This window comes from Miscanthus floridulus, chromosome 3, assembly GCF_019320115.1.
Source record: "Miscanthus floridulus cultivar M001 chromosome 3, ASM1932011v1, whole genome shotgun sequence".
In the NCBI taxonomy this organism is placed as follows: domain Eukaryota; kingdom Viridiplantae; phylum Streptophyta; class Magnoliopsida; order Poales; family Poaceae; genus Miscanthus; species Miscanthus floridulus.
This window is the reverse complement of record NC_089582.1, coordinates 106314730-106329278: the sequence shown is the minus strand read 5'-3', so window position 1 is coordinate 106329278 and position 14549 is coordinate 106314730. Positions and strand designations below refer to the sequence as shown.

General features: G+C 42.5%; 2 protein-coding genes across 2 annotated transcripts; one reads left to right on the top strand and one right to left on the bottom strand.

Moving 5' to 3' along the window:
- The first annotated feature begins 2324 nt into the window (after nucleotides 1-2324).
- LOC136542022 (cyclin-dependent kinase inhibitor 6-like) lies at nucleotides 2325-3700 on the top strand. The gene is made up of 3 exons (XM_066534253.1): nucleotides 2325-2559; nucleotides 2716-2817; nucleotides 3341-3700. Exons 1-3 carry the CDS (start codon nucleotides 2483-2485, stop codon nucleotides 3408-3410), a joined length of 249 nt encoding a protein of 82 aa, XP_066390350.1. The 5' UTR covers nucleotides 2325-2482; the 3' UTR covers nucleotides 3411-3700.
- A 7-nt stretch (nucleotides 3701-3707) lies between these two features.
- LOC136542021 (uncharacterized) lies at nucleotides 3708-14168 on the bottom strand. Its single transcript, XM_066534252.1, has 18 exons — nucleotides 13863-14168; nucleotides 12942-13115; nucleotides 12320-12501; nucleotides 11669-11774; nucleotides 11335-11411; nucleotides 10235-10322; nucleotides 9237-9426; nucleotides 8629-8755; nucleotides 8457-8537; nucleotides 8187-8288; nucleotides 6850-6945; nucleotides 6615-6689; nucleotides 6141-6260; nucleotides 5527-5655; nucleotides 4977-5054; nucleotides 4434-4520; nucleotides 4203-4289; nucleotides 3708-4101 (listed from the first exon to the last, which is right to left on the bottom strand). Exons 1-18 carry the CDS (start codon nucleotides 14158-14160, stop codon nucleotides 4051-4053), a joined length of 2148 nt encoding a protein of 715 aa, XP_066390349.1. The 5' UTR covers nucleotides 14161-14168; the 3' UTR covers nucleotides 3708-4050.
- Nucleotides 14169-14549: the final 381 nt, after the last annotated feature.

Here is a 14549-nt window from a genome sequence, read left to right as displayed (position 1 = left end):
TCGTTCCCTGGGTCACGCTGCCAGTCTACCGCAGGCCCGCCGCAGGCGTACCCGAGGCGCGCGGGCGGGCGGCGACCTCGCTCCACGACCACCACGCAGCAAGCAAGCATCGCACTACGAACCTCGTCCGACTCGACCGACGGCATCCGCCATCCGCCATCCCCATTCCCCCGCGCCCATGCCCGTTCGCATGGACCATCACAGATTCACAGGTTCCCGTTCCCGTCCACGGTTCACGGACCACAGCACGCGAGCGCGGGCGCCCCCACTGGGCACTCCACCCATGAACCAACCCCACCTGGCGCCCGATTTTTTTTTTTTAGTCCTTTTTTTTAAAAAGATTTTCACAGATACGCTCCTGACAGTTTCAAAAAATAGACCCTGATCTCGGCGCCGTGACAATTAACGCCGAGCTTATACGTCTCGGCGCCAACCGAGGTCCAAGGTCATTTTCTACGTGTCGTTGACGTAGCTGCCTACGTGGCGCGGACGTGGCATGAGCTCGGGGTCGTGGATCTTAGCGCCGAGCTATGGAAATTGACAAATTTTATTTTTACCGTGACTTGGATATTGAGAAACTCAAGAGTTTTTACAGTGACTTGCTGTTTGATCACTTAAAACAATTTAGAAATACTTAAGATAAAAAAATTTGCCTGACCAAATGGAACTACATCACATTTGGGCGACACAGTACAGAGCTCGGCTCCTACAGCACGGCGAGGCGATGCAGGGCTCGGCTCTATGCGTTTATTGTATTGCTAACCGGAGATACATCGGTGCATGCAACGAACCGTACGCGCATGTGTAGGCATGCAAGCACGGACGCAACACACATCACCTGTAAGCATGTCATGACCTGTAAGTACGTAAAAATATGGGTATGTCTAGAATTTATGACCGTGGCTAAGTTTGATTTTTTACCGTGGCTAAGTTCAAACTTGACGAGACTTGTTTTGTTATCATCTCCTCAGAGAGTATTCAAACTTGTAGTACGGTATCAAATTGAGTTGCTATACAAATTTAGAAGATAAAATGTTGCAAACGTGTCAATTCACTACCGATGATAAGGGAATAAGAAAGATTTAGAGGGGCCAAAACAACATTGTATTCAAACTTGTGGTCACAATTTGACCATGTTAAAGACTGATTTAGATTCAGGTCTAAAAGCAAAGTTTGTTATACTCAACTCAAACTACAACTTCTATTAAAATCAAATTTCATATCTAGAAAAAAAAACTATAGTTTTACCCTGGTCAAAATAGCATCATGAAAAAAATGAGTTAACCATTGATCCAACACTTAGAAGCATTTTTAGGCTAGTTCAAGAACATAAATCCTAGATCGTTTTTATCTTAAGTATTTCTAGACTGTTTTAAGTGATCATACAACGAGTCACTATAAAAAAATCTAGAGTTAGCCACATTTCTCAATATCCAAGTCATGGTAAAAATTAAAATTTGTTAATTTCTATAGCTCGGTGCTGTAGTAATTGGTGACCCTGGACGAGGTTAGGGTTTATTTTTTGAAAGGATACTGCCAGCGGCGTATTTATGAAAATCTTTAAAAACAACCAAAGACTGAGGCCCTGTTCGGCTTACCCTATATTCGTTTTTTTTTCAATCAGAACAGTATTTTTTTCTCACAACAATTCAGCCAGAACAATATTTTTCAGCCAGTTTTAGTCAAGTTTCGCATCAGTGAACGGGGCCTGAAAAAAAATCGGACCTGGCGCACTCGAGCTCGGTAAGTATCAGCGCTCGGTAGCCTGGCGCGCCCGGGCACCCACCAAGGCCTTGTTTAGTTCGCGATTTTTTTTTAGAAATGGTACTGTAGCACTTTCGTTGTTATTTAATAATTAATGTCCAATTATAGTCTAATTAGGCTTAAAAGATTCGTCTCGTGAATTTCGTCTAAACTGTGTAATTAGTTTTATTTTTTATTTATATTTAATGCTTCATGCGTGCGTCAAAGATTCGATGTGACGAAAAATTTTAAAAAAATTTATAAAATGAGGTGCGACTAAACAGCACCCAAGTACAGCCGTGACTGACAGCGCACGTACAGGGCCGCCCACCCCCCGCGCCGGCCGACACGTACGCCCACCCCGGCGGCTACTCACCTTTTCCCGTCCCGTCCGTGCCGCGGTAGGCAAGCTGCTGTTATCACTTCCGACGACTCCACGGTCCATGCCCCCTGCTCCAGCAGTCCAGCCTCCAGCCTCCAAGGGAATCTCGCTCCAGCTCCACGGCCACGGCCCACAGTCCACCGACCCAGACCCAGGACAGCCAGGGCGCCGGAGGCGGGCGAGTAGCATAAGTAACCGCGGGGTTTCCGCGCCGTTTCCCACCCAATCCCAATCGTTATCTCCTCCCAACCAGACCCGTAACACCCAACAGTCCCTCACCGCTCACAGGCACGCACGCAACTGCCCCCGCCCGAGACACAGACTAAGGAGCGTGCGAGCGCGACGAAGCAGAAAAGTATGGCCGCTGCCGCTGCCACGGCGACGACGGTGCCGAGATGCAGCAAGCGCGAGGGCGACATTGCGGGCGCCGGCACGTCGGTCTCCCTCTCTGACCTCCTCTACCTTCGTGCAGTCGTGCTTCTCCTCCAGAAACCAGCGGAGCTGCTCGGCTCAGCTGCTCATGTGCTTAAACAATTCCGTGCACGGCGCCGTAGCTAATGCTTTCCCCTTCCTTCCTCTGTGTTGCGCAGACCGAAGAAGGGAAAGACAGGGAGGTCGACGCCGCCGGCGGAGGAGGTGGAGGCGTTCCTCGCCGCAGCGGAGAGCGGCATGGCGCGGCGCTTTGCGGTCAAGTGAGTATGACAGTGCACCTCGGTCTCTCAGCTCCGGCTTCCCGGCTTTCCCCCTCCTCTGCGCGAGCTCCTAGGGCCTGTTTGGCTGTCAGTGTGGTTCCGCCACACGCCCACACCTGCAGTAGGAGACAGTAAAATAGGACTACTACTACAAAACGAAAGTTACTGTGCCGGTGCCGCTCTGAATTGAGCAGAAACGAGGTGTGGTGGCCTCTGGTGCCGCAAAAGAAGTAAACCTTTTTGGGATCATGAGAATGTATGAGATGGCTCCAACTTGAGCACTGGGCCTTTTCGCGTTGGCACAGGCTGTGAAGCTTTCCACAGGCCAATAGCCCCCCCACCCCTTTTTTTCTGTTTCCTTTTCATTTCCTCCTATTTAAAAACCCAAATTCACTTCGTCTTTGCAGTCTGTCCGTCCATCTCTCCTTTGCCGAATCTGAACAAACTGTTCACAACTTCACATGTTGGCAGCGCGTTAACCAGTGTGTAACATTTGGGATCTTTTGGTCGTGTTTTGATCAAGGTACAACTATGACGTCGTCAAGGACGCTCCCATGGACGGTCGGTACGAGTGGGTCCGGGTGGGGCCATGACACGATCCAGTCAACTTGTCAGATCCAAGAGGTCGCCTCTCGTGTCCTCTCCTGTCTTTATTTCTCTTGTAAAAGTTGCTTACCGTGTAACGCTTCTCTTAGCTGTAATTATGCTCACGAGATGGCTAATCATGTGAAGGCTCAACCTTGTACGTACCCGCTTGTGTGGTTAACATGTCCTTGTGTGTGTAGTCCTGAAAGGAAAAGTTGTAACTTGTCGCTGTGTTCAATTTGTCGGTTCTCCGTTCATATATCAATGAAAAAGAGTACAAGCCATTCAGGCAGGCCCACAAAGACTTTTCCTTCCTGAAGAGTAAGAAGAAATTGCCTCCTTGTCTCGTATAAAACTGTAATGGTTTGTTCGGGGCACAAATTTCACAGAAACAGTTCAAAATCCCGGTAGATTTTGAAAAAGTTCCAGTGGTCCAAATGAGCAGAGGACTTTTTATTTAACAGTCACCTGTCTTATTCGATTTCCTTCCAATTTTCGCCCGTCCTAGTCACGTGCATTGCGAACTCGGACAAGCGAGCTACGTGCTGTCAATTCCGACCATACGGCGTAACTCCGCACATCAGTACACAGTAAACCTGAAGAAGAATCTTCTGCTGAAATTGCAGCTCACATGCTCCAAAGTACACATTATAGCTTAGCAAGGGTCTGGTCATAGGATGGATCCATGCAAACAACGACCTGAAAAGATAACATTGAAAATTGCAAGTTGCTTTACTACAGCAATAATAGGTTCATCTGTTGCTATTACTGTATTATTAGGCTCGTAGAAACTGCCGTACCTTGCCAACACTCCTGCCAGAATGGAGATATTCTACTGCATCTGCCACGGAAGCAATACCCATGAATTTCTTGGGGTCAACGAAAACCTGTTACATGCAGCTTTTGGTAAGTTTAAGTTCGAAAATATAAGACGAGTATTGTTTCACAAACACAAAACGAACAGTGAAAGGTCATGGTTTTGCATCAAGAAAGGAACCATTACTCGTTGTAGGCACAACTGTGAACCATACCTTTAGCTTTCCAGAAGCATAGAGGTTGAACAGTTTTTCAGGATGATCTTTCCACTGGTGCGCATATTGAATCAGGAAAAATCCAGCCTGAAATTAGAAAGATAAGATCTCACAATTTTAGGCTTCATTTATCCTTGCAGTATCTTCAAAAGCACTTCTTTTTCTAGATCTGGTTGTGGTATTAGTAAGAAGCATCCTTTTAGAATTTGCATCCCAGTGTGTGATAACTGATAACTTTGTCCTGTTCGCTTGGCTGATAAGCCATGACTGAAAGTACTGTTGGCTGATTTGTTGTGAGAAAAAAATACTGTTCGTTGGCTGAAAATGTACGGCTTATAAACCAAGCGAACAGGTAAAAGCCTCAGAGTCTGTCCCATTTAATGCGAAGTACATGCATGCAGTTTTGAGCAAATCACTATGACTAACGAACATCACATTTTTGAAACGACAATGCCACTTTGTCAACAATTATTAAGTAACATACTAAGGGCAGTGCATTCATATTGAGTTCTGGACTTCTGGTGTTATTCAGCACGCACATACCACAGTCTGACTTTTCCCAAGAATCTTCTCACATAGTCCTGTGTAATTCTGTGGCTTCCATCCTTCCTCTCCTTGATACTGAGAACATATAAAACATTATTCACTACCAACTGACATATTTCCTAGATCAGGTAACTGTAAGCATGATCTCAATAGATCAATAATCTTTCCTAGGAACAGATAGTATAAGCCCAAAGAATGAGCACATAGGCTCCATCTCCAACAGAGAGTTCAGAAACGATAACAACAAACTAAACAAGGAAAGACTGAAGTTAAACTTCAATTCTATTCCGAAACTTCAAAAATCATGTTTATTAACAGCACCAGATGAAAATAGTACGATTTCTAAAGCACCTGCAGTGTAGTCACTAATCACTTTGTGCAGATCAGCCCCTCAACTCCTCAGTACTTTTAATATGCGAATTTTTTTCTTTGGTGAAGCACATGATAGTTTTGACTTATTATGTATTACCCACTGGAGTCACCACTCAGAGCATATAATAAATCAATGAATGCAAGGTACAGAGCCTGCCAAAATTCAAAAGTATACCTGAGAGATCATACCAATTACAATGAGACACCCATAGACTGCTAGAGCATTCAGACACACATCAAACGTTTCTCCACCTACTGATTCATATATGATATCGACCCCTCTTGGAAACTCTTTCTTTAGAACCTGGAATCGAACATTAGAACAGTCCTTATTGAGCAGTACTCTGACTGACTGTATATATTCTATATGGATTTGAGTATAAATGTAAATATGTAATACAAGCATGCTCAAGAAAAAAATCATGCACTACATGGTCAAAGGTCGTTCAAGTGTAAGGATTACGTTACTTTCAGGATTTTACACTGCTACCTGGTAAGTAGGAACATTAGAACAGTCCTTATTGTTGTACTTTCTTTAAACTTTTTATTTCAATAAAATCCCTGTAGGGGCCCAAAGCCCCTCCAGTTTCATAAAAAAAAAAGTAGGAACACAACCAGACAACATAAATGTACACTATAATATCAATAAATAACACACTGATATCAGCACAGAAAGGAACCAAAAGAAATGTTATCGAGCTTAAACATTTGAAATATAAACAACAAACTATGTATTATAAACAGCTGGAGTATGAAAGATAAATACGAAAGGCTGGAACAAAAACTTACATCTTTGATCTTTTCACTTCGGTAGTTGATAACTCGATCAACTCCTAAGGAAGTTAGAAACGTAGATTTACTTTCACCTCCACATGTGGCTACAACCTTGTTGCCTGCTAATTTTGCAAGCTGTATATTCAGAACAAAAGGACATTTAGACTTCAAAGTCTATGAAATTTTCTTAAAAATAGAGAATCATACACACAAAGGAGAAGAACAAAATAAGATAAAGTTACCTGTATCCTCCAAATATCATGTTGAATGCAGCGAAAAGATAATGCAAGTGGCCAGAACATGATCCTAAGCAATAGTTAACTAGGAAAGATGTGTTCCAGCTTTCGTGATACAGTTATCATGTGCAAATTCAAAAAATAATGCAGAACACATAACTGCACCACCTTTATTAAACTACAGAAGTAGACTAAGCAATGGAGCATTACATAAAACAGGCATAATCATAGTTCATAAGTGTCATCAGCTCACCTGAACAGCAAATTGTCCTGTTCCACCAGCGGCTGCAGTGACTAAAACAACCTGCCCAGATGTCATTTGACCAGCCTAATGGAAGAAATGCAGAATAAACAAATCCACATAAGCAAGGAAGAAAATTATATCTTCAAACTTGGAATTTGAATCTTATGTGAACACAATAGGGCTCAAAATACATGGCATATGCCAACGGTGGAAAAAAACAGACAAATCTGGAGAGAAATATAACCTTTTCAAGAGCGATGGATGCAGTCAATCCTGATGTTAGCATAGCAACCACCTCTGGGTCTGGTCTTGGCACTGGAATAAGACTTTTGGCTGAAACCTTCCATCAAAAAGATATATAAAGCAAAAAATATGTTATTGTCAGCAGTAACGGTGTCCAAAACGCAAGAGGTTAGAGAAGATCTCACTCGATGGAGGATAAAGGTCACAGGTTGGTAGGTAATTTATCTTAGAGTTAAATACACGATCAGTCCATGAACTTGTCACTGTGTGGCACTTAAGTACTTAGGTCGATGAACTCTAAAAACACATTTCTGGATCATTACTTGTCAAATGGTTCACCTAGGTCCATGTTACCCATGCCAACACCTTACCTACGTGGCATCACCAACCTCGACATTGACCCATAGGGCCCACATGTCATCCATGAAATAGTTGGAGACTTCATTTGCTGCCACCTGCACGTGCCCTCATCCCTGACCATGGTCAAGGGTGAGGAGACATCGGCCAAGCACTGCCGAGAGAATAGGGGAAGGGAGAAGAGAAACAAGGTGTGCATGAGTAGCATGACATGTTGATCCCATGGGCCAGTGTCCACGTCAGCACACCGCATAGGCTGCTAGGTGCTAACATGGGTAACATTGACCTGAGGTGGACCATTGGACAATTCTAATGCCCAGAAATGCATTTTCATAGATCGTGGACCTAAGTGGCATACCATGACAACTTCATGGACCGCTAGCAAATTTAACTCTTTATCTTACTTAGAAAGAATGAGATTTTGTTGTTATTGTTGGTGGTTGGTTCTATAGTACAAGATTTTCTATGCATTTGTGTGTATACAGAAGATTCTCTAAACATAGTTATGCTCATATGGGCTTTTTATAGTTTAGTGATCATTTCAAAATTGCATGTAGAATCCAAGTTTTAATATAGGTCTATTTGGTTGCGTGCATCAGACTGATTGCAGTGTAGTTTACCTATGTTTGGTTGTCTGCAGAGGCTCTTATGCAGGTTTGTATAGTGCTCAAAGCAAGTCGAATGCAACATTAGCTAGTAAAACAGGGTCATGTTAGCAATGCAGATTTGCACAAGCCGATAGGGGAACACAATCTTACCAAACGCAGGTTTCATGTGCAGGACAACCAAGCCGAAACATTAAATACATTTATGTTGTCTTGGGCTGTGCTGCATTAGGTCTAATGCAGGATAAGGCCAATGCAAGCAGCCAATCACACCAATAGTTATTTGCATGTAATTAATGGGTCAATTGATCATTTATTCAAGATTTGTTGCGATACTTGGCACCATGCTAGACAAAAGAGGCATAGAAAGCAGTACCAGCGTGAATTCAGCATAGCTTCCAAAAGTCATGAGGGCCACAGGAGTGCCAACTTTGATATGTTTCACTGAATCTCCAACAGAAGCAACAATTCCCACGGCCTGCATTTATATTTTTAAAGACAGAATCTGGTAAAACTTATAATATTAGAAAGGCAATGAAAACTCCATAAAATGTCATAAATAAAAAATGCAAGTATGCATAACACAGATGTGTTAATGTGGCAAAAAGAACAGACTGAGCATGGAATTATGAAAAGCACCAGTTACCTCAAAACCAGCGTCAAATGGAAGGTGTGAAGCAGCGTCTTTACCATTAGCACTGAAATAACGACCAGAGCTGAAGTTTACCTGAAACATATCATTAACATCTTCTAATTGTTAAGCTTAAGCAGTGGGGGAAAAAAAAGAGAAAATCGAAAATACAAATGCAAGGACTTACATCACTAGCATTTACACCAGCATATATAATTTTAACTAGAGCGCTGTGTAATTCAATGGGTAATCTCAGGCGCACATGCTCAAGCCTTGTAGCATTCCGGAAATTATGGCTGAGTGTGTGAACAACCCTACAAAAGCATCATAAAGATATGTAAGAACTGACAGGATGTTGCCCATTAGGAATATAGTTCGCTAGATACTATGAAATGGACCAGCTATTGGTGTTACGATACCTCTAAAACATATAAAATTGATTAGTTACTATGGGCAATACTTTTACATAGATTCCTGGAACTACATTCATATCATGTTCCATGTTCTTGAAAAGAAAAAGGGTTCAAGAACTAAACTTCCATGGTAATCCATATATGTGACAAAAATCAAATAGCAGTGAATAAATGCTCCGCTATTTAGCGTGACATTCCACTAGTAACTGTCAACCCAAGAGCTACAAAAATGTGGAAAGAACAGAAACAGGAAAGTGCCATAGCTTGAAAAGGAACAGAAATCAGAACATCAGAGTATATCCTTCAACAATCCCTTGAGAAGAACAAGTACATTCAACAAGCTATTAGAACAATATAAATCAAACGTAGCAGGACTACTTACATCTTCTGAAAGTATTCAGGTGCTTGGATACTAGGAAATCTATTCTTTACTAATTCCTTTTTTGATTTCGAGGAATAAACAAGGTAATTTTTTTCTTTTTCTGATGTTGGCCAGTAAACCATCCCTTTCCGTTTAGATATCCAAAGGCAAGCACCAGCCTTGCTCTCATCTTCTATAAGCTCAAATGCACCTAATTCAAATAAAAAGGGGTTCTTTTCAGGTAAAAGGGAAAAAGAAAAACATCATCCTTTTTTTAATCATACATCCAGGAAACATCATGTGCAAGAGATATATATACAAACATGGACATTAATAACGACTGACACTTAAGCTTGCATAGTTTTGTTGCTTGGGTCCATGAATTTGAGCGCTGCATTTATACAAGGAGATCAAGGGAGGTAAAAAACATACCTACCTGTAACATAACAGGTCTTTTTTTTATTCGTGGCGAAATTGTTAACCTACAGCTCAAATTCTGAGACCATGCTGCAATTTAGGAGTCAATTTATAATATACATATTTCACATATGCATGAATGCCCATATTTTGAGGTCACCATTTAAAGCAGCCCATCTCAACTGAACATTAGTAGCACGGTTCATCTAAGGTTCAATGGTAAGTTGGTAACCAATTGTAATCATGACATAACTATTACGCGGAAAAAATTAGGCAATAAAGTAAAACAAATAATTGCTCCTTTCGTTCATCCATGTAAGATGTACTGTATTTTGACTAGGGAAAAGTCGAATTCTACAAGTTTTGACCAACATTTAATCAAATTATATGCATTTTTTCTTGTTAGTGTAAGTTGTACCAAAAATCCAAAATAGATTTGTACTCAAAGTACTTTTAAGATGGTGTTGATTTTATAACATTTGGCAACATATATTTTAAAGAAATAGGAGTCCAGATATACTTTGGAAGACTTTTCCCTGCCAAGATACATTCTACCTTGATGGACAGAGGAGTGCAACTTAACTAGGTGAGAAATAGCTTACCATTAACAACATCCTCCACCTTTAAAAATCCACCAAGCGCATCTACAAGTACACGATTTACTTGTTCTCCCATATTAGTTTGGACAAACTGCATACATCAGTGCAACATATAAACCTAAGGTAAATAAGACTCTTGAAATATACTTTTTTCCTCAAATAAGCAGGGAGCTGCTCAAAATTGTCCTTGTCCTACCAGCCGCTACGTGTGGAACAAGCTTCTTTTGATTTTACAATTTATTAGTTCAAGTTCATGTTCATACATCTTTAACTTGAATTATTGTCCCTTCACCATGAGAACCCAGCTAGTGAGCAGCCACACTTACTTATGCTCTACTTTTTCATGAACGCGCCTGAGCGCGTATTTCATTCAGAGGAGAGAAAGCGCGACCTCACGCATGCCCAAGCTTGGAAATGGCTCAGGCGGGATAGCGTTTAACAAGGTTTATTACACAGAAAAGCCACCAAAAAGATGACCTAGACGTAAATGTAAAACTATCCATTGGATACTTCAAAGAACGATCTCAACCGATGGAAGCCTGCCATGATCCAAGTATGAGCTTCCTCTCTAATCCTTTGCGCAAGAATGGCAGCTGTGGCCGCAATACTGTCAAACACCCTGCGACTGCGCTCCTTCCAGATTGTCCAGAACACCAAAACCACCATCACATCTAAGATCCTGCGGTCTCTCTGGTCAATCGGCTTCCTGCCGCTAGCCACTAGTCCGCAATGGAGCCAGTGCTGCTGGGCATTAGGGCCTGAAGGCCCTGCGGTTGTAGCACGTCCCTGCTGTATGAGCAGCCAAGAAGTGCTGCTGCTCTGAATATTGTGGCGATGTCAGCGATCTGCTGTCCAGCAGCGACCGTGCAGACCGAGCCAGCAGAAGAATTTACTTATGCTCTACTGTATGATTTTTGAAAGACCAAGCTCTACTATATGTTTGTCAGATCAACGTCCTGAATGCAAAACCTATCAGCAATTTCTCACAAGTTAATAAGGAATGCAGGAACTGTTTCAAAGTTACTGTGATGAATGTGAAGTCAACGAGTACTATACTAGAAATAATTAGCTTTATATGCCTCCAGTTATGCAAATCTTAATACCTCAGGGCACAGTACATTGACACGAATGCCATGCCGCTTCAGTGGGGCAAGTGATCTTGTAAACATAACCACACCCCCTACAAAAATGAAGTTTGAGGTCACACAGTGTACATACATGCCAAACCGTTTAGCATTGAGCTTTACATGACCCAAATCTGAATGCATTTACATGTTGTGGTTTGTGTAACTTGGGCTAAACTAATCAGTGTGTGAATTATTTTCTACGAATCAATAGTATTAGATAAATCCAAAACTAGTTCCATGTTGCAACTGCTCTGCTGCCAACACACTCAGCATATATGGATAGCATATCTGTCTTTAGTAAGAAACAAACCTTTTGTCCCGCTATACACAGGTTCATAGCTCATAGGATATATGCCAGCAACTGAGCCAATATTTATTATGACACCAGGCTTCTTCTGGGATCGCATTACTTGAGACTTTTGTGAAAAAAAACAATATTAGTAGTATACATGTTTTATTTTGCAAAACATAAGTACAGATAACTTGTATGAAAATTGTTGTTATGTTTTGAAGTAGTGCAAAGTTGAAAATTTCAAAATTTGCAGATAATGCAAGAGTGATCTACAAATTCTCAATGCCACCAATCCAAAATTATCCTACTTCTTTTTTTTTTAGAAAATACAGCAGGGGAGGCCCCCACTGTTTGCTTTATTAATAAAATAAAATAAAAGGACAACACTGTACAAAAGTAGTTTCATAAAGAAGGAAGCCCGAGGTGGGATAAAATTATCCTACTTCTTGTCTCCAGGGACAAGGACATGCTATATTCTGATAAAACTGTTACCTCTTATCCTTCAATCAGGGCAATAGTCTACTGGAAAAAGATATACTTTTTAAATAACTATATCAGCAGAAATTGAAATATATATGCACTCAACAAAGGCCACAAATAGGAGCACAGGAGCAGCACTTGGTGTTACTGCAATGCTATTACAACAGACAGAGTTGATGTGAGGCTTACTGCAATGCGAGTACCATCGATAACAGCAACAAGATTCACATTTACAGCACGCTTCCAAGTGGAAGTTCCATCAGATTTATCATCATAAACCAATGATTTATTGACAAATCCAGCACAGTTGATGCAGATATCTAGTCCACCAAACGTGTCCACATGTTTCCGAAAAGCAGCAGCAAGAGCATCTGCATGTCAAACCAGTGTAAATATTTAAGATCATGGCAAATAGGAGGGCAGAAAAATTACGGTTCCAGTGAAGTGCTGAAATCATAAAGCAAGTGAACATCCAATGAGAACAATAAAGCCGATTACCATAGCCCCAAAGTAACGATATTCTAGGAGACAGAATCGAAAGATCTGACACAAAAGGTACAATGAATACGTCCCTGCGGGCATGCAATTTGACAGTGTTTCACATTATGATCCTAAAAACCCTATATAATAAGTACATTTCTGAAGAACATTTATGATATTTTCAGTCAATGACAGTTGAATGCAGTTACTTGAATTATGTAATATGTTGCGGTCAAAACATAGCATCAAACATCAATAGAACAACTCAATGAGTAGTTTGGACAATCTAAGTACTACAGAAGATTAATCTTCATCCCCTGCAAGAACTTACCTCCATTGGTAACATCACACTTGATGAATATGACGGATGGAACTCTAGCATATTGATGAATATGTTTGTTTTCCTTTTGAACTATCGAAACAACTTCTCTTCCGTTTTCTTCAGAGAAATCGATGACAGTCACAAACACACCCTTCCTTGCAAGAGCAATGCATAGAGCTTTCCCTTCAAAAACAAAAGGGAAACTGTCAGCCAACACACATTACGAGGAATATATAGTAAAATCACTGCCCTGCACAAAATGGAGTAAGGCCCTGTTTGGCATGGCTCCAACTCTGGGTGGAGCTGCTCCACTCCAGAACTCCAGGTGGAGCCAGCTCTAGATGGAGTCGGAGCTCTAGGTGGAGCCAGCTCTAGGTGGAGTCGGAGCTGCAAAAGAGGTGCTCCAAAACTCCACCTCCATTTGCACTACAGCTCCATGGAGTTGGCAGCTCCATGGAGTTTTGGAGTTGGGGTGTTTGGCTGGAAAATTGGCTGGAGTTGCTGGAGTTCAGCTCCAGAGCCATGCCAAACACCCCCTAAATAAATAGAGGACGCAATGATGTCGTGCTTATCCTATGTGAACCTATGCTCCCGTCTCTCGTCGAAGTGTGTGTCTCTGCCTCACCAGAAGTTGCACTAGGTGAAATGTGAACCAGTGTAGGCTGTCCAATGGTGGATGGAAATCCATGACTAGGAGACCCGCATGGCCGCATCTCTGGAGGCTGGAGCAGCTGCAGCACAGCCGATGGCGAAGCAGAGGGTTTTGTCGAGCCAAGGAGAAACCCAGGCTCGTGCACTAAACGTCTCAACGGGCCAGGCTACGGAGCCCGTCGCTGATTTGGGGCCTGGCCCAACTGCACCAGGACAGGAGCGGAATCGACGCCGCGCGCGAGCGGAGGCAGCTGGGGAGGCGGCGTTGCTCTTGCTCACCGATGCCGGAGGCGCCACCGGTGACGAGGGCCGACAAGCCTGGCTTCAGCTCCATCCCGCCCGAGCCTCCGGCGGGGAGATCGTGGGTGACGGAGGAGGCGAGACTTGGGAGAAGTGCGAAATGAGACGAGGCAAACGGACAAGGGAGAAGATCAGAGTAGTCCGTGGTGCGGCCTGCGGGCCAGCGGATCTGTCGAGAAGCTGGATGGGGACAGACGACGGCAACGAGGGAGCCTAGCTGCGCACGGCGGTTTGCCCGCCCCGGCCGGCTCGATCTCCTCGTGTTTATCTCCCTCATCACGAGCTCTTTTTCTCTGATGATGATCGCTCCGTCTAAAGTCTTGAACCGCGGGATGGATTTGAAATTGAGAAATATATGATATGTGAATTGTCTTGTCTTTTTGGTCTACTTCCTATTAGTACTATAAAGATGCATTTTTGGCACTTATAAACATGTTTAGCACCGATGGGTACAACTAGCGGAGTAGCTTTTTTTTATATATATATATATTTCGTCTCAAGGAGTAGCTTCACTAGTAGAGTTTAAACTGTTTTTGGTAAAAGCTCATGTCAGAAATATTTGAGAGGACTAATTTTCGCGGAGCTGAGAGAAGCTTATTTCTTACAGCCTGACCGGGGACTGCTACAGGCTGTTGCTGTTGTTGCGTGTTCATTCATATGGCTGTA